This window comes from Carassius gibelio, chromosome A18 (genome assembly GCF_023724105.1).
Source record: "Carassius gibelio isolate Cgi1373 ecotype wild population from Czech Republic chromosome A18, carGib1.2-hapl.c, whole genome shotgun sequence".
NCBI classification, from domain to species: domain Eukaryota; kingdom Metazoa; phylum Chordata; class Actinopteri; order Cypriniformes; family Cyprinidae; genus Carassius; species Carassius gibelio.
Genome location: NC_068388.1, coordinates 28,042,598 through 28,063,668, shown reverse-complemented (window position 1 = coordinate 28,063,668; position 21,071 = coordinate 28,042,598). Strand labels below are relative to the sequence as shown.

The following is a 21,071-nucleotide window of genomic DNA, read 5'->3' as shown; positions in this document are numbered from 1 at the left end:
GACTATCTGTATTTACTTTTTTTTCTTTCTTTTTTTTTAAATAAAAGTATTTGCAAAGAATTTTTATTCTTCATAGTGGCAAAAACAACTTATTGACAGAGGATGCAGTGCAGTTATATGGGCAATTTGTCTTTGAATCAGTTTTTTTGAACTTTGTTTTTATTGCTAGAGTTCAATTGGTAAAGAATGGCAAATCACAGAAAAACAAAAGTGAATAATTTCAATAGCTTTAAAACAAAACATAACATGCAATTTAAATGTTACAAGCTAATAATTTGATTAGAAAATGCACCTGTCTTTGAAAAAAAAATAGATTTAATGAGAGGAATCGGTTCGATAGAACTGCGAATGCTGGCCATGTGCTCATCAATATTGCCCAATTTTTGTCAAGCTGAAAACAATAATTAGCGCATTTGCATTATTGTTGGAGGAAGGTGTAGACGTTAATAAAACACAATCTAATAGGTAGCAAATGTTATTGATTGTTAACCAATCTATCCCTTCAGCCGAAAAACGAAAGACATCGGTCATAAATGGATAAGGAAGCGTGACGCCGCTGCTCAGCTTTGATATCATTGGCTGTCAATGTCCCTTGTCATCGCAGGGTTGTCTGTGGTTGGACTATCCTTTAACCCATATTAAACAGCGCATCGTGTTACAAAAGTACGTTTTGCTACTATTATCACATTAGTAATATATTAAGTCAACAATTAAGGGTTGCTATGTTGAGGAAAATTACCTCTTTAGCGAGATCCTAACCCTAACCCTAATCATAACTTCGACGAACTACAAAAAACAGCCCCTAGTTTCGCCTTTCCATATATAGAACGACGGAGGCTTGTGGGTAATGTAGTTTAAATCATTTTATTGACGAAATGAAATAAATAATATATTTAATGGAAAACTGGATATATGAATAGTTTCATTGTGTAAACCTCTATGATATAATTGAAAGACAGAGTGAAATTTGGTATTTTAGAGTGAGCAATATTTAAAATGGCTTTATGAAACATTTCCATTTATTTCTGAAAACTGTGCCCGACATTATTTTATCAGCATAGCATAAGTAAAAATCCTTCTGGTTTTCTCTTTGATTCATTAATTGGACTCTGATTTACAGCCATTTCAAATGTACAGTTTTTGGCTCTTCCGGGGGGTGCTACTGGGCCCCTGGGGGTAGAAGGGCAGTAAAACCTACATATATGTATTCTCCTCATCATGGACAACAAACTGAGCTGAGTCACATTTATGTCTGACAGTTTTCACAGACTAACCTTTTCTTATTCTTATGTCATGAGCAGTAAAGCTTTTGACAGGACATGGTGAGGCCATCTGATGAAACATGGCAAAATTAGAAAGAAATAATTTAATAATAAAAATTATAGATTATTTATTTTATTTTTGAAGTTAACAGTAATAAATATTATGGATAAACCTGCAACAACTTGCCATTATCTATTCCCCACTGTTAAGCAGTAATCAAGGACAATTTATACACATTGTGATACTTCACTATTCCACAAGGAATAATTCATGGAGTGCTCAGAATACTATATATATTAACTAATTAGCAACAATCAGTGTAAAAATGTCCTCCTCATCCCCTTATCTTGGTCCTCAGATGCTGAACATCAGTAATGTGCATGTTCTTGGATTTAATGCAGTACAAGATCCATGTTGATCATTCCTGCTACATTCTCAGTTATCCCTCAAGTGTTTGTAACTATAAAGTAAATGGCTTTTCAAAATAATTCAACTAGTAAATCCCTTTATATAGATATATATAGGCATATTTGTGATTAAATATATACAATAATAACTTTCTGGTGTATTGTTGTTCCAGATGTCATTAATGTTTAAGCAAAAAATAATCCTGGTAATTAATATGTAGTTTTTCAAGTGTAGAATAAACCCATAGTAGCCTACAGTATCTAGTAAAATTATGAATTTACCAAGAATTTTCAACACACAATATTCACCATATTAATTTTATTGAAGCATAGACTATGAAGTTGATAAAGTAGCTTCAAGACAAACACAATTCAAGGAAAATAATAATGGATCAAAAATTCATTAATATCATAAATTAATCAGTTCACACAGATGAGTGATGAAATGTCCTTAAAAGTAAAAATAATCCATTCAGTCAACTGTGATACAGATCATGTGATACATATAAGACATGTGATACTGTTCCAGAAAATAATGATTCCCATCATCACATCTAAACTGGTTTCATCTCCCCATCATGATCTTCTTCTCTCGTGTCTGGAAACAGTTTGTGGTTGATATCCAGCACTGATGTGGTGTAGCCTTTTCTCAGCCAGAGGATCTCTCAGTCCTAAGATCCCAGACCTGGTCAAAGTGAAACAAACAATCCAGATGAAGTTGTTTAATGGACAGAGCTCAGCTTATGTTCTGTGTGATTTTAGCAGGGTGAGCAACTATGACCCTTGTAGTACTGTACACTTACCATTATTCAAGCTGTTTTAAGACCTTTAGAGAAGGTTTTTCTCTGAAGACAATTTACCACATCCTCTTCTTTCAGTCCTTTCAAGAGCATCACTTGGTCAAAACCCCCCATTTGGCTGATGAGATCATCTGTACAAATTAAAATACTGCAATAAAAATTTCATTCTGCAAGAATTAAGGCAAAGGACTTGCTCATGAGACACCCCTTAGCATGTGACAGAAATTTTTGTCTCTATAATTAATCTATTGTTGCAGTAAATGTGTCTTTTTTCCTCTAATCTATCTTCAAAGTTCCTGACTTCTCTCACAAATGTGTTTTAGTGTAAGGCCTGGCTTCAAACCAATCAACTATCAATCCACAATTTATAATACAACATTTATGAAACAATGAAATAATGTAAACCACTTTTATAAAACGTGTATTCTTTTATTTAAGACAAACAGTTGGTGTTTTTTTTTTTTTACTTAAAGTTTAAAAATATTCCACTCACACTTTGCCAACATGCTATAATTGTAATAGCTGTATATAAAAAAAATTTTTTATTAAGAATAAAAACATAGAAAGAATAAATTACGGCTGAGATGAACAGTCCTGTGAGATAAAATCATAAAGTGCTGTAACACATAACACAGCATTGCAAAGCATTGCTTCAACACACACATACCAGAGGACTTCTGTCTTTGTTTGGGCTTAAGATGGCCGTCTTCATTCCTCATGAGCAAATCATTTCCTTGGTCTTCCTTCTCTTCTGAAAAACAAGATAATCTTACTCTGTGTGCAATTAACATTGCTCATTAAACATATAATTAAGTTAATTTAAAATAAGATTCAGACCAGAGCAGTTGATGAGTAAATGTTGATTCAAAAATATTTTAAACAAATGTACCTGGGAAGAGCTGATCATGGCAAGATTCGCTGAGACTCAGTAATAGCTCTTTTAGTTTTTAGGAAGGTTTGTGAGGGTTGGCTCTTAAAAGAGCTGTTGAGCTTGAACAGCATTATCTGCAAACAATCCTGTAAGACAAAAACAAAGAAAAATATTACTACATTACATGCATCTTATACATTACTGTGCGTATGTGTGTGTGTAATTATACAGCTATGTTCATATGAATTATTAAAAAAAATAATTACAAGCTAACAGGACTGTTATCAGTAGTGCGCAAGTCTTAATAATGCCAAAGCGCAGTGCCCTTAATGAACACTAAACCCACATTATCTCCAATACCACTCAGGAGCTCTATACCAGGCTTAGTGTATCCCATCATGCATCATTTTTTGGAATAAATTGTGAGACTTTTTGTCGAGATCTCACAAGGGGTCACGGAAAATGTAAAATATTAATAATAATAATAATAATAATAATAATAATAATAATAATTAGATATTGAAAATAATTTTTCAATTAATTTATTTTAAAATGCAAAGTTGAATAATCAAACTAAAAATCTCTGTAAACACTTAAGTGTGTCCCATAAGGCAGTGGCTCCCAATCCTGGTCCTGGAGAAGCCCAACACTGCACATTTAAGATGTCTCCCTGATCAAACACACCTGATTCAACTCATCAGCTCATCAGTGAAGACTCCAAGACCTCAAAAGTGTGTTTGTCAGATAAGAGAGACATTTATAACAGCAGTTTGATAAAAAGGTAAAACCAACACAGACTTACTGCTGCAAATGTCTGCCTCCGCAGCTTTCTGTCTTCTCCATTTCTGAAAAAATACCTCTCCACAAACACCACAGGGATGACTGCTTCCTTTACATCTTTTCAGCTAAAAAAAAATACATAATAATAAAAATAAGAAAGGGGGAGGGGTAGAATAAAATAGAATTATAAACATAATTTTAATAATGTTTTGTGAGCAAAATATTTAAAATATAAACTGATATGAATTAACTGCAGGAAGGGAAAAATGTGTCCTTTTATTTATTTACTTTTTTTTGGATTTACATAAAAATGTATCAAAAGCATGGTACAGTAAATGTGTGATATCTGTAATATAAAAGCACATCAAAAACGACAATTACTGTTGTACTGTTGTATTGGTTATTAATATACCATAGTAGAACTACAGTTACTGAGGTAAAAACATGGTAAATGTCCCGTTCCTGGGTTTTAACTTCAAATTTAATTTGTTGCTATTGTACGTGTCGTGGTTACCATGATTTTACTACAAATTTACATCTTTGACATGAAATGAATATATTGAAAGTCTATGGCACGTCACGTGACCGACGGTTTAATCACACTAGTTAGCAGGTGTGTTCATTTAGTTAAACGCAATGAAACTCAAAGACAGCCTCAGATGACTGATATAATACAGCGACCCAGCTAGCAAAAAATATCCGCACGGCTTCTTTTTGCCGCCGGCCCTAAGCTGTCGGCTATAGGTGTGTCCCGCTGGCGGGGATGAAACGTTTGCCGCCGAATACGTCACTCCCATTTCTTGCGAGATGCCGCCGGCGAAAAGCCGGCGGGCCGACTGCTTCATTTTCTTTGGCGGTTGCCTCCGTCTAATGGACCGCGGCCGGCTGGCGGCAAGCCGCTTTGAAATACAAGGATTTCTACTAAAATCGACCAGCAGCCAAGGCTATGTTTAGCATGTTGGGAGTTAGAATGGAATAGAACTGACAGCATTTTAACTACTTTTCACATCTGAAGCGATTATAAAATCATAATAGCCTATATGTGAATTAAATCCCATATTATTATTATTATTATTATTTTTTTTTTAAGCCATTAGGGTTTATTCTTGACTCTTGATTCCATGATAAGGTACGGTTTAGGAAATTACATTTAAATTACTTTGAAACTCTGAAGCGATAGAGTAGCCTAATAGGCTATATGTAAAATTATTTTATGCACTTAGGTGAAAATTGTTTACATTTCTTTGATTTATGCACAATTGAGACATGCATAAACCAAAATTAATTCCTTTTGTAAAACTTACTTGGCAATAAATATCTTTCTGATTCTGATTAGGTTTTAAAATAGATATTTAATTCATGGTATGAACAATTTAGCTGAATAAATTGATGAAGTTAGACTTTTCACTAATGCCTGGCTACATCAGTGAACAGTGAAAGACATCTGCAACATGGCCAAAATCTTGGGTAGGTCTATACTTTATAATTTTTTATTAATTTGCAACCATGGTAATAGCCTATCATAAACAGGAAAATCTCTGTTTTGACCTGATCAGAAGGATATCCTAAAATCTAAAAGCTCCTCTGGTTTCACAGCTGCACTGGCAGATTTATGAAATATTTAGAAATATTTCGTCTTTCTGCCATTCCAGGAAATGTCATTTTATGTCTTTCATTTTTTTCCAACCTCGATTTTTTTTTTTTTTGACTTTTTACATGTATAAGGGATTAATTTGCAATTGCGACCTGTACAAATGTTTAAGACAGTAAAACACTTAAAAAAATGTAAACACATTATAAATGTTAGAAAGTATAGGTTTTCACCATTGCTGTGTTCAGGATTTTTTTTTGGGCGGAGCTAAAACGGTGGCTCGATGACGCACTGGAGCCACTGAGCTCCTGGCCCCTCCCCAAACAACATAACTAGAGCACACATTCGCGTCAGTTCGCCGTTCAATCGCGAGTTTCTGTGGACTACCATCGTTTAAGTAAGTACATGTTTCCTTAACGCAATATTATGTTTACATTGTTTTTAGTTTATCTTTGTAAAATCTGTAGTCATCTTTGTTCATGCCTTACTAGTCAAGCTAAAGTAAGGCTAAAGTAAGTTAGCCTTGTTTACAAAGTTGCCGCCATGTTACAATTAACTTTCTGTAATAGCTACTTTGTTTCTTCCAGGCGTTGAGTTTTTCTTTTCTTCTAAGATACGTATGTTTATACGAGTGTGAGTACGTATGTGTTTTAAGTTAGTTTTGGTCAGTCGAATTAACTACAGTTACTTGTATGGACAATTATGCCGCCGCCCATGTGGTAATGTGGTTCCAGCAGTAGGTAGCAAAATCTACGACAAGACTGATCAGTATAACTTGTGTTGTTTTCTAACTAAACCGAATGATGATACCAGTAACGTTAGGTTGTTTTCATTTGTTTGTTCCGACACGCACGCTGCTAGTCTAGTTCAGAGTGTTAGCTAACACATGCTGTTTCGCCTTTTTTACACTGTTCAAGCATGTTGAAATGTGTATAGCTTCAGTACGTAGCAAAAGCTTTACATCTAGTGTTTTCTTACAAAACTAACGTTGTATATAGGTTGTTTAAATGATTTTGTTTGTCTGAACAAGTAGCTGCTAGTCCAGTAGCTAGAGTGGCTAGCAATTGTTAGCTAACACATGCTGTTGTGCCTTTGTTACAGTAACTTACACACTGAGGTTAAGCAATGTTGCTAGTTACATTACATGTAGAAATGTAACTAGCTACAGTAGGTATCCAAAGCTTTACATCTAGAAAGACTTCAGTATAACTTAAATTATTTGGTGTTTTCTAACAAAGCAGAATGATGGTTGTTTAAATTATTTTGTTTGTCAGATCAAAGTATGCTGCTAGTTCAGTTCACAATGTAGCTACAGTGACTAGCAAGTGTTAGCTAGCACGTGCTGTTGCTACTGTACTTCTAGGATTTAAGGGGATTATGATGAGTTATTTATCTGAAGTGCTGTACTTTTTATGTTTGAGGACAGTGCTGTTCACTTGAATCACTACACTGAATGAGTACATTTTATTTTTTAACAATTTCACTGTTCCACGTTTGGCTGATCTTTTTTTTTTTTTTTTTTTCTACAGCATAGCTACTGTATATTCCTAACGTTAACAATGTGGTTTTGTTCACATTTTCTTGCAGATACCTTGACCGGAGCATAACTGGTTAACTTCACACAAGAGACCTACTGTTGGACAATCGTTTTGGCTTTAAAGGTAAATGCATTGTTAGTTACAATGTCTAGTTACTGGGCCAAAAGGAGACGAATATTGAAAGGAGTTGAGAGGGACAAACAGGAAATTGCAGCTGCAAACGATGCTCTACTTGCTGTTATTCCTGACTTTGACCAAGTAAATCCTCCTGTAAATGAACATCAACATGGAATGGCTTCAACAAGCCATGGACAAACTGTAACCCCTGAAGCACAGGAAATAACTGTTGATGAGGTGTATGAACCTAGTGAAATTTTTTCCTCAAGCACAGAAGATAGTGAGGAGGAAGAGGATTGCCTAAGGACACAATTGGCAGGGTGGGCTATTGACAACATGATCCCCCATGTGGCACTGGGTAAGCTTTTAACCATTTTGTCCAAGGATCATCCAACCCTTCCTAAAGACCCAAGAACCCTTCTGAAAACAGTGACTTGTGTTAAAACAACAGAACTCTCAGGTGGTGTATACCATCACTCTGGAATTGAAAGTGGAATACTATCGCAGTTTTTAGTGTCTCCTGAATTGCAGAAGTTGACGTCAGTTTCAGTGCAAGTTAATGTTGATGGACTTCCACTTTTCAAAAGCTCAAATGCCCAGTTCTGGCCAGTTCTTGGTTTAATTGAGCAATACGTGTGTAATGTCCAACAAAACAAACTTCCATTTGTCATTGGTCTCTATTATGGGAAGAAGAAGCCAAGCAGCCTTCACTTTTTGAATCCTTTTGTAGAAGAGGCACAGCGACTTGAAGCGGAAGGAGTTCTGTTTGAAAGGAGAGCACTTCCTTTCAAAATATCAACATTTATCTGTGACGCCCCTGCTCGTGCACTTGTTCGAAATGTGAAAGGTCACAGTGGATATTATGGGTGTGACAAGTGTGTTCAAAAGGGGGTCCACTACGAGAACAGGATGACCTTTCCTCAAACAGATTCTGCTCCAAGATTAGACCATGCAGTCCGTGATGAACTTTCTGATGACAGTCATCAGTGTGGAGAAACGCCATTGGCATTGTTGTCTGTTGGTTTGGTCACCCAGTTCCCACTGGATTATATGCATCTGGTATGCCTTGGAGTGACAAGAAAGTTGTTGCATCTTTGGCTAAAGGGACGGCGGCTGACAAGATTTTCGCCCAGCATGGTAAAAGAGCTCTCCAGAGTACTCCTGACCTTCACACCTCATGTTCCGTGCGAGTTCAACAGGAAGCAACGATCCATGGAAGATGTTGAGCGTTGGAAAGCTACAGAATTCAGGCAGTTCCTCTTGTACACTGGACCAGTCAGCTTAAAAGGCCTTGTACCAACTATAAAGCATGTTTTAGAGACATGTTCCTGAAGACCATTGTTCAAAGTAAGTTGGATGTAAAAAAAAAAAAAAAAAAAAAAAAAAAAAAATATGTTTAGTAGATGTGTATGGCATTATGCCATTCAAATGGAATGACAGATCTGTATTTTCTACAGGAGCCATCCGGAAGAACCCGGCAACACAGGATGCCACTGATGAAGCCATCCAGGTTAACGTTACGCGTTACCTGAAAGGAGCATCTGACCGTGAAGGCGGAAAAAGGCGCCGCACAGCTGAGAGGGACCCACAGCCGACCCCTTAAACCTAGGCTGACTACTGACATCCCAGCATCACTGACAACTGGAACCCTTTCTTTATCCTGCAGTCAGTAACATCAAGACCCCTAAAGAAGCCAGAAGTGTCAGACTGCACTCCCCAATCCACACTGTTCACTGTGGATATTATCATAGTGCTTAACTTATTATATTGTTAAATATAGCTTGTAAATCCTTGTGCCACAGGTCAGCATTGCAGTTATATCTGTTCTACTACTTTTTTTACCTCAGTATTTTTTTATATATATTTGAAGATGTTTATCACAGATACAAGAGACATCTTGTACCCCAGGTCAGCAATGCCATTATAATGGTCTATTCTACTCCAGAGCTTTATTCTAAATTATTACCACTTATCTTATTGTTAGAAATGGCTTGTAAATGTGATGTCCTGCACATTCTTTGGTACCAGATATACTCATTACTTATGTTTACTGGTAATTCTTTTCATGCCAGAGCTGACCTCTTTATATTATTAACAATTATTGTAAGTGTTATAATTTGCTTGTAAGCTAAGGCTGTTTTTTTTTTTTAACAATTTAATTGGAAACCTGCATGTGTGTGTGTGTGTGTATTTATTTATTTTTTTTCTCTTTTATTCTGTTATTTATATTTCAGGGATCTGACATCATGTTTCAATGACAGTTACTGTACTTTGAAATGTGGAATTAAAACGTCAAATGGAAATTTGTCTGGTTTGATCAATCATTATTCTTGATAAACTGCATAATATATATATATATATAATATATATAATATATATATAAATAAATAAATAAGCAAGCGGCGACCGATCGCTCGAAAATAGCGTTTGCCTCCGACGGGCCGCGGAAGGGTCGCCTTTGATATAACGGCGGCGGGACGGCGGTTGGCCCGCGGGCCGGCCGCGGAACGAAGGCGGCTGCCGCGGTGCACCGTCAAACGTGTTTGGGATTACGCTATTCTGACGCTTCTACTGCCGCCGGAGCGCCGCCGGCGGTCCGCCGACTCATTGCTATCTGGGGAGTAAACAATATGGCGCTAATCTGATTAATAAAGACAGAATACATTTTATAACAGGCATTAAAAGAGCGTAATTATATCTACTCACCGACCCTGTGGCACATGGAAACTGATGGCAAGTATCGCGATGTGTGCTGAATGAGACTTCTTGAACGTGATTTCATAGAGATGATGAACTATGAATAAGCGATAAGCGAGAATGGGTTGTAACCCAGCCGGCATTTCAACGTTGATTCAACGTTGAAACAACGTCAGGTACCATGGTTGAATCAACGTTGAAAAACCTTTCGATTTTGCAAATTGGATCAACGTTGAAATCACGACGTTGATTCACCGTTGAAATCGTGACGTTGATGTACGGTTGAAATCACGACGCTGATTCACTGTTGAAATCCAGACGTTGAATCAACGTTGAATAACCTTTCGATTTTGCAAATTGGATCAACGTTGAAATCACGACGTGGATTCACCGTTGAAATCGCGACGCTGTTTCACCGTCTTACCTGCATTATGGGTGAATTAGGGTCGTGCTGCAGACCTGGGATGAAAGCTGAAGGAGGTGTTGATTTTGAAAAGTTAATCAGCGTTGATAACACGACGTTGTTTCCCCGTCGTACCTTGCACCGTGTATAAATACACCTAGATCCTAGTTGGCATTTAGATCAACAATGTACATGCAAGGCTAAAAATCTAATGACTGGCAGCAATGGCTTTACAAACAACTTCAATAAACTACCACATGCTCAAAATTGTCAAACAGCGGTTAAATTTTGGAAACATACTGTATAAAACAGATGAAAATAATCCCACACTTTATTATGCAGAGTATGCATGGAGGTAATGCTAAAAACATTTAGTAGAACAATCCAAATACAATAATATTTAAAGGTTTTTGTAAAATAATTCGGCACAAAAATGCATATTTTTTTGCAGCACTTACAAGACAAACCCTTGTACCTTTATGACTGAAACCAGTGGATCTTTTATTTTGGTGGAAAACTACAGTTTCTGTCAAAAACATGTTTTAGTAATGTGTCTCATTTCAAGTTGTGCACATTTGTGCCGTGAAAATGTGTTGCACAGTATGAGCAGGGAACCTTCAACCAGTTGATTTCTAATGGGAACTCTCCCCCGGACTGTGTCTTCTTTACCGTGGGGAATACAGAATGAGATTTCTACCGCAGGGCACTCTAAAATGTTAGAACCAGCAGCCTCGTGTATACAGTGTGGTTGTGCTTCGGGTGATCCTTGAAAGTGTCCCAGCGCTAGGTCCATTCTGACGCCATCCCCTCCACTCTTTCCCACTTTTGCACTTTCTGTACCGTCCTGTATAAACATTTACATTTAATCATTTAACAGACTAATTTATCCAAAGCGACTTACGAATGAGAAGAACAGAAGCAGTCAGGTGTACAAGCGAACAACAACAGTATACAAGTGCCATGACAAGTCTCAGTTAGTCTAGTACAGAACGCATAGCCAGGTTTTTTTTTTTTTTTTTTTTTTTTTTATGAAAGACAAGAAAAGAAGGAAAAGTGCTAGCATTAGTTGGTTAAGTTCCGGTGAAAAAGATGAGTCTTAAAATGTTTCTTGAAAATGAGTAAAGACTCAGCAGTTCGGATTGAGATTGGGAGGTGATTCCACAAGCTGGACACAGTCCAGGAAAAGGTCCGTGAGAGTGATTTTGAACCTCCTTGGGATGGCACCACAAGGCGTCGTTCACTTGCAGAGTGCAAACTTCTGGAGGGAACATAAGATTTAACCAATGAGTTTAGGTATGTCCACAATGTTTCACAATAACTTTGATATTGTGAAATATATTTAACTGAAAACTGAATGCAAAATAAATCACACAATATTTTCACTTTACAGTTCAGTAACAGTGAGGTTGGAAACAAAGTGGACAACACTATTCATTAAACACTTATTTAATGTATTCAGATGAAAATTTACAATATTAACAAATTATTCACAAGCAGTGTTTTCAGAACCCCCAGTTACACTGTTTTAATCAAAACACTAGTAATACAGTGTAGTAAAACAAATAAAATCTAATTCAGTAAATTTTTAATAAACTAAGTACAATCAAAACCTATCACAAAAGTTCAAAGCATCTCTAGCAGAAGTGACAGTGCAATGTAGCAGATGAACAATTTCTTACCAATGTTTCAAGAACAAGCTGGATCCTCGATGACTCTACAAGGGGAAAGAAGAAATGGTTTACTGAAAAGTTCTTAAAAAGCAGGATTTCATATTATACCATTTCTTTAAACCACTGGTTCTCAAACTTTTTATACCAAGTACCACTTCAGAAAATATTTGTTATTAAATATTAAGTTGCACCATAATGACCAACATTACATTTCAGCAGCGTAGTAGACCAAACTATTCAGCTACAGGTCTACAGTTAAAAAATGAGGCAGTTTTATTCTAATAAGAATATTTATTGTTGTCAGACACTTTACCATGTTTGAACATTAACACTACAACTGTGCTTACATACACAGGTAAATAAAAAAAAGTTTAAATTAAAATGTAATTTTAAATGTAATTATGTAACAAAAGTCACAAAGTTTTACTGTACTTTAACTCTAACATACTTAAATGTGCAAAAAAAAAAAACTTACTCAAAGATTAAGTTAAAATGTATTAACATTAATTAGTTTAATTTAGTGATTCACCTGCATAACAACTAGAGGGGGCCTGACACTTTGAGAACCATGGCTTTAAACAATCCTTTTATTTATTTATTCATTTTCATTAATTCATTAAAATTATATTATTTAAATACCGACATTTGCACTTATATGTTTCAGAAAACACTTTGAAACTATTATAAGAATACAAACATATATAACACACCTAATGCATGGGATACATATCAGGAAAATATGGGAAAATCTCTAAACCATCTAACTTGATCAGCTGTGATAAAGCAATGCAAAAATAGACACACGGGTATTTATTTATCTGCAGGTTACATGTCCTTTAAACTACCCATTTGTAAACTTTGGTAATACTTTACTATTTTCAAAAGATAATAAAGATAACGTTAGCGATTTTCTTACCTCATTTTGACAGGATGTTTTCAGGACCTCGCAGAACACCTGACCCTTCTTGTGTTCACAGTTTTTGTTCTCCATTGACATGTCACGACTCAAATTCGCTCAAAATAAATAAAAAATGTACAGGCAAATATGAAATAATTCGGGACCGATAGAGCAGTCAGTTATAACGAGCAGCAGCTCACAGTTAGCCGCCTCACTCACAGAAAGACGACAATAACGGTCATATTTTTAAATGTAGAAAGGCGCGAACCGATTCATTGTCCAGTTTCCTGAATGACAGCCAGATTAACCAATCATGATAGAAGTAATAAAATAAAACTACCAATGGGAGTTGTTTCAGTGTGATAAAGCAGCGAAATGTATATAGTTTTATTGTTGTTAATGATAATAATATTTAACATATACCTTTAGATTTTAGAATAGGTATCATGACTAAAATATTTTAAAATGCTATTAAAATAATTAATTTAAATAATTTAATATAAATAATTTAAAAGCTTGTTAACCTTTTTCTACCATTTAGCATTAAACATTTTTAAAGTTGTTTCATTAAAACAACTGACCTTATTTCAGCCATATTTCAATGTTGAAAGTTGGTCATGTGCTGGAAGTTTTTCAACAGTTCATCTTTAAACGTTGAATCAACGTTGTTTCAACGTTGAAACCACAACTGACCTTATTTCAACCATATTTCAACATTGAAAGTTGGTCATGTGCTGGATGTTTTTCAACCATTCAGCTTTAAACGTTGAATCAACGTTGTTTCAACGTTGAAACCACAACTGACCTTATTTCAACCATATTTCAACGTTGAAGGTCGGTCATGTGCCGGCTGGGAAGAAAACGGTTAAACTGCTTACTTGCACGCGCCTTGGAGCGTTGTTAAACTCACCTTTTTATGCCGTTTTCCCTGCAGTTGAGTGTTGCTTTGGTCAAACTCACCGCTGAATGCTGTTTTACCTGCAGTTGAGTGTTGTTAAACTCACCACTGATGAACGCGCTAAGCTTTGGCACAGAGATCACTTTGATATCAGATTGCGAGAATATTTAAACCTCAAAAACAATTTGGAGGGCCAGATAAAAACGATCTCTGTCATATATATTTTTTTTGTAGCCTATTACTTATTTTTATTTATTCAGTGTCGTTGCGGTGTGCTGAACCAAGACGTCAAATTTAAACGCTGCTGAGTTCTATAGAAGTCTATCGGACTAACCTGCACGTTGAAAAATAACGCCAAAGGTATACCCAGTGCGTCAAAAAAGTGACGCCAGATCACTTGACCATGCGTCAGACATTTGACGAGTAGGGAGTGAGACTGTGTTGGGCTGTCTGGCAGAGAGAGAGAGAGAGAGAGAGAGAGAGAGACCTAATCATCCCTTTAATAATCAGGAAAAAAAATCTCTATTTTAAATTGTTGTTGTTTTTGTTGTTGCTAATGGTGGTGTTTTTTCCTTTCATTACAGGTTAAGAAATCTCTTAGGCCTTATCGTTTTTTGACAGTTTTAGGGATTTAAAAACATCCTAAGAATCCTTATTTGTGCTGCAAATAATAATTTCAAACTCATTTGATACTGACCTATGGCATCCTGTGACGTGACATGACATTTATTAATCTCATGGATGTAAAACTCTTCAACTGACAGATTAAGCTGCAATGCAAGCAAAACTATTTCACAAATGCTTATAGGTCATTAAAATCATTACAAAATACTAATAAATTATTAAAGGATTTGGTAACACTGTAAAATAATGTCTAATTTGTTAACATTAGTTAAATGCAGTGGTAACACTTTATAATAACTGCACTCATTAGCTAAGCATTAGTAAATAGTTCATGATTATAAAGCCTTTTCCCGTAATAATAGTCATTGAAATGCTCGTTTTCACTCAATATCCTGTTAATCTTGAGTACCTATAGAGTAGTACTGCATCCTTCATAACTCCAAAAAGTCTTTAGTTTTATTATATTCATAAGAGAAAGATAGTCTGTACCGATTTTTCCCGGAAAAACACGACCGACTGGAGGCGTGACGTGTGGGCGGAGCTAAAGAATCACGAGCGCCAGTAGGCTTTTGCGTTGAGAGCATGTGGAAGCTGTGACATTATCGTGAGGGAAAAACCATCATCCAAAACAAACCATGGCTTACAGTCAGTCAGATTCAGCCGTTTATTTATGATCCAGATCCCAAGGCTGAAACTGAACGAGAGCAGCAGCAGCAACGACTCGCTCCGAGCGGGGCTCAAACCCGGGTCTCGGGGAGGCGGAAGCACTAACAAGGAGGCAGAGATATTTTAAGCAGTTTTACTCACCGCATGCGGTTCCAACACACGATCGTGACCCTTTTTCGTTGGGATTGCATCATCCTTAAGAAATAAACGATACGCAAATCCGTCGTCAAACTGGGCCTTGTTTGTAAAACAAGCATCTTCGAAATGCAGGGAACAAACAAAAACACTTGCACAACTCCGTTGATGCTCTGTAAAAATAAACTCCATCCACTTGTCCCTTAATGCTGTTTTTTTTTTTTTTGGTAATCTGTGCAGGGTTGTCTTGCCCTGGCAACCAAAAACACACTTCTTTTGTGACTTTTCGCGACGCTCTGGCTCTGATCAGTGAATCGCTCTGATCAGTGAAATGTCTGTGCTGCTCAGCCTCGCTATACGGGAGCGCGCGCTCTTCCGGCAGACCAGTGAAGTCTGTTGTGCTCTCAGTGCTGTGCTATACGGGAGCGCGCGCTCTTCCGGGAGACGTGCCCTCAGGACCCATAAGGAAATTCTGCTCCATCTAACATCACACAGAGCCATACTCGAAAAAAACTTTCTGAAACTTGTGATAAACCGGAAGGAGTATTTTGGGAACAAAAATACTCCTTCAAATGTACAACTTAATTTGTGAAACTTTGTCCATGTTTAGCATGGGAATCCAACTCTGTAACAGTGTAAAAAACTCAGTATGCATGAAAAAGCATTTCACCCCCCCTTTAAGCAGTAATACATCTATAAATAAATTGCTCTTGGTCTAAAAGCACATATATTACAAAGGAGATTAAAGTCTCAGTTGTCTTATAAAATAAATATATAAACAACACAGTTTGATTCAGAATTCAGAAATATTTATTTCAAGATGCAATAAAAGGAAACTGTAGACTTGAATAGGTTTTGAGCGATTCTTGCACTAGCATCACCTCCTCTTGTACAGATAGTACCGCCGCTCCCTATATGCAGAGTATGCAGTCTTTGTAGGGCACCAACTCCCAGAGGGGGCACCATCCCAGTTGCTACGTTTATGCTAAACGTAAATACAGTAAGATTGTTATTCATGCCCACAGAATAACATAGGTTTCATAGACAATTGGACGAGCTTTTGGGGCAGACCTGACCTGTTTAAAAGAGATGGTCTTCATCCCTCCTGGGGTGGCGCCACTCTTCTGTCTAGAAATATGGCACATAGTCTTAGTGTTTATACTTGACTAACTGGGGCCCAGGTCAGGAAGCAGACAGACTGGCTAAACCGACCGTCTGCTAGCTGCTTCCCGTTACAGGGGTCAGTTAATTCTCAGCACATAGAGACTCTTTCACCTAGATATCACACTATAGAGACTGTGTCTGTTCCCCGAACTAGAAAATACAAAAAACGTCCAAACCAAGTTAAGGTTAACAATTTAATTGAGGTTCAACAAATAAAAAACAAATGCAATATGGATAAACAAATGATAAAGATTGGCTTATTGAATATCAGATCCATTTCTACGAAAACACTTTTTGTAAATAATATGATAACTGATCATAATATAGATGTGCTCTGTTTGACAGAAACTTGGCTAAAACCTGATGATTACATTATTTTAAATGAGTCCACCCCCCAAGATTATTGTTATAAACATGAGCCGCGTCTAAAAGGCAAAGGGGGAGGAGTTGCTTCAATTTATAACAACGTTTTCAGGATTTCTCAGAGGGCAGGCTTCAAGTATAACTCGTTTGAAGTAATGGTGCTTCATATAACATTATCCAGAGAAACCAATGTTAATGATAAATCCCCTGTTATGTTTGTACTGGCTACTGTATACAGGCCACCAGGGCACAATACAGACTTTATTAAAGAGTTAATTATGGCTGCAGATAAAGTTTTAATAGTTGGTGATTTTAATATCCATGTCGATAATGAAAAAGATGCATTGGGATCAGCATTTATAGACATTCTGAACTCTATTGGTGTTAGACAACATGTTTCAGGACCTACTCATTGTCGAAATCATTCCCTAGATTTAATACTGTCTCATGGAATTGATGTTGATAGTGTTGAAATTATTCAGCCAAGTGATGATATCTCAGATTATTATTTAGTTCTGTGTAAACTTCATATAGCCAAAATTGTAAATTCTACTTCTTGTTACAAGTATCGAAGAACCATCACTTCTACCACAAAAGACTGCTTTTTAAGTTATCTTCCCGATGTATTCAAATTCCTTAGCATATCCAAAACCTCAGAACAACTTGATGATGTAACAGAAACTATGGACTCTCTCTTTTCTAGCACTTTAAATACAGTTGCTCCTTTACGCTTAAGGAAGGTTAAGGAAAACAGTTTGACACAATGGTATAATGAGCATACTCGCACCCTAAAGAGAGCAGCCCGAAAAATGGAGCGCAGCTGGAGGAAAACAGAACTAGAGGTATTTCGTATTGCTTGGCGGGAAAGTAGCATATCCTATAGAAAAGCATTAAAAACTGCTAGATCTGATTACTTTTCTTCTCTTTTAGAAGAAAACAAACATAACCCCAGGTATTTATTCAATACAGTGGCTAAATTAACGAAAAATAAAGCCTCAACAAGTGTTGACATTTCCCAACACCACAACAGTAATGACTTTATGAACTACTTTACTTCTAAAATCGATACTATTAGAGATAAAATTGCAACCATTCAGCCGTCAGCTACAGTTTCATATCAGACAGTGCACTATAGACCCCCTGAGGAACAGTTCCACTCATTCTCTACTATAGGAGAGGAAGAATTGTATAAACTTGTTAAATCATCTAAACCAACAACATGTATGTTAGACCCTATACCATCTAAGCTCCTAAAAGAGGTGCTTCCAGAAGTCATAGGTCCTCTTCTGACTATTATTAATTCCTCATTGTCGTTAGGATATGTCCCCAAAACCTTCAAACTGGCTGTTATTAAGCCTCTCATAAAAAAACACAACTTGACCCCAGAGAACTTGTTAATTATAGACCAATCTCGAATCTCCCTTTTCTGTCCAAGATACTAGAAAAGGTGGTATCCTCACAATTATATTCCTTCTTAGAGAAAAATGGTATATTTGAGGATTTCCAGTCAGGATTTAGACCGTATCATAGTATTGAGACTGCTCTCCTTAGAGTTACAAATGATCTGCTCTTATCATCTGATAGTGGGTGTATCTCTCTATTAGTTTTATTGGATCTTAGTGCTGCGTTTGACACAATTGACCACAACATTCTTTTGCATAGACTTGATCACTTTGTTGGCATCAGTGGAAGTGCATTAGCATGGCTTAAATCATACTTATGTGACCGCCATCAGTTCATAGCAGTGAATGAAGATGTATCATATCGATCACAAGTGCAGTATGGAGTACCTCAAGGCTCAGTACTAGGGCCGCTACTCTTCACGCTTTATATGTTACCCTTGGGAGATATCATCAGGAAACATGGTGTTAGCTTTCACTGTTATGCTGATGATACTCAGCTCTATATTTCCTCGCAGCCCGGTGAAACACACCAATTTGAAAAACTAATGGAATGCATAGTCGATATAAAAAATTGGATGACGAGTAATTTCTTACTGCTAAATTCGGAAAAAACAGAGGTGTTAATCATAGGGCCTAAAAACTCTGCTTGTAATAACCTAGAACACTGTCTAAGACTTGATGGTTGCTCTGTCAATTCTTCGTCATCAGTTAGGAACCTAGGTGTGCTACTTGATCACAATCTTTCCTTAGAAAGCCACGTTTCTAGCATTTGTAAAACTGCATTTTTCCATCTCAAAAATATATCTAAATTACGGCCTATGCTCTCAATGTCAAATGCAGAAATGTTAATCCATGCATTTATGACCTCAAGGTTAGATTATTGTAATGCTTTATTGGGTGGTTGTTCTGCACGCTTGGTAAACAAACTACAGCTAGTCCAAAATGCAGCAGCAAGAGTTCTTACTAGAACCAGGAAGTATGACCATATTAGCCCGGTCCTGTCCACACTGCACTGGCTCCCTATCAAACATCGTATAGATTTTAAAATATTGCTTATTACTTATAAAGCCCTGAATGGTTTAGCACCTCAGTGTTTGAATGAGCTCCTTTTACATTATACTCCTCTACATCCGCTACGTTCTCAAAACTCAGGCAATTTGATAATACCTAGAATATCAAAATTAACTGTGGGCGGCAGATCCTTTTCCTATTTGGCGCCTAAACTCTGGAATAACCTACCTAACATTGTTCGGGAGGCAGACACACTCTTGCAGTTTAAATCTAGATTAAAGACCCATCTCTTTAACCTGGCATACACATAACATACTAATATGCTTTTAATATCCAAATCCGTTAAAGGATTTTTAGGCTGCATTAATTAGGTAAACCGGAACCGGAAACAATTCACATAACACCGTACTTTCTACATCATTAGAAGAATGGCATCTACGCTAATATTTGTCTGTTTCTCTCTTGTTCCGAGGTCACCGTGGCCACCAGATCCAGTCTGTATCCAGATCAGAGGGTCACTGCAGTCACCCGGATCCAGTACATATCCAGACCAGATGGTGGATCAGCACCTAGAAAGGACCTCTACTGCCCTGAAAGACAGCGGAGACCAGGACAACTAGAGCCCCAGATACAGATCCCATGTAAAGACCTTGTCTCAGAGGACCACCAGGACAAGACCACAGGAAACAGATGATTCTTCTGCACAATCTGACTTTGCTGCAGCCTGGAATTGAACTACTGGTTTCGTTTGGTCAGAGGAGAACTGGCCCCCCAACTGAGCCTGGTTTCTCCCAAGGCTTTTTTCTCCATTCTGTCACCGATGGAGTTTCGGTTCCTTGCCGCTGTCGCCTCTGGCTTGCTTAGTTGGGGTCACTTCATCTACAGCGATATCATTGACTTGATTGCAAATAAATGCACAGACACTATTTAAACTGAACGGAGATGACATAACTGAATTCAGTGATGAACTGCCTTTAACTATCATTTTGCATTATTGAGACACTGTTTTCCAAATGAATGTTGTTCAGTGCTTTGACGAAATGTATTTTGTTTAAAGCACTATATAAATAAAGGTGATTGATTGAAAAAAAAAAATATATATATATGTAAAATGATGAATGTTCGTAATTGATGGATGGACATCTATGCCCGGGTAAAGGACATCAGCAATCTGGCACAGAGAAAAGAAAAATAAAGAAAGTAAAAAACAAAACAAAAACAGGCATAAAGTTGGCTTGACACTGGACATTTGAGAGCCTCAAATTTAGGGACCATCTCTAAAGTTACATGTGATATTGTTATACACTTTTCTAACGTCAGTAGCATTTGAAGAGAATGACTTGCAGTCATAAAAACAACTGTAATTGTTCATCTAAGTGACAGCTATAATTCACAATTAAATTGAATGTTTGATATTTATTAAAACGAACTGTAAAGCCCTATTCGGATGGGACTAGTTTCACAGGGGGTCGTTAGAGAAATCTGCGTTTCACAGACGTACTTGGTGATTTTAATCCTGTCCGAATCTGCCACGTCTGTGTTTTTCTCACACAACCTCTGTGATAATTCCAGAGCAAATCACCTACTGTTTTTCAGCAAACTCAGTGATCCTCTGAGAAAACTAATCCCATCCGAATGCGAATGTCTGTGATTGCCGGTGATATTTTATTTCACAACACGTTTCCTTGTGTGTTTTGGCCAACGCTAATTACCGTAGATGCTCTTACCGCGCGGATGTTTGATATATTTGCTTAGCGGCAAATAAATAATAA

At 36.9% G+C, this 21,071-nt stretch overlaps 1 protein-coding gene and 2 long non-coding RNA genes across 3 annotated transcripts; 1 reads left to right on the top strand and 2 right to left on the bottom strand.

Moving 5' to 3' along the window:
* Positions 1-2,483: 2,483 nt before the first annotated feature.
* Positions 2,484-14,371, bottom strand: LOC127934072 (uncharacterized). The gene is made up of 6 exons (XR_008147699.1): positions 13,946-14,371; positions 10,074-10,161; positions 4,144-4,246; positions 3,360-3,487; positions 3,138-3,221; positions 2,484-2,601 (listed from the first exon to the last, which is right to left on the bottom strand). It is a non-coding gene; the product is annotated as an uncharacterized LOC127934072 (long non-coding RNA).
* Positions 5,793-9,367, top strand: LOC127934055 (uncharacterized). The gene is made up of 3 exons (XM_052531238.1): positions 5,793-6,109; positions 7,300-8,714; positions 8,825-9,367. The coding sequence occupies exon 2, from the start codon at positions 7,395-7,397 to the stop codon at positions 8,697-8,699; it is 1,305 nt and encodes a 434-aa protein (XP_052387198.1). The 5' UTR covers positions 5,793-6,109; positions 7,300-7,394; the 3' UTR covers positions 8,700-8,714; positions 8,825-9,367.
* On the bottom strand, positions 11,316-13,892 carry LOC127934079 (uncharacterized). Its single transcript, XR_008147706.1, has 3 exons — positions 13,054-13,892; positions 12,147-12,181; positions 11,316-11,725 (listed from the first exon to the last, which is right to left on the bottom strand). It is a non-coding gene; the product is annotated as an uncharacterized LOC127934079 (long non-coding RNA).
* Positions 14,372-21,071: the final 6,700 nt, after the last annotated feature.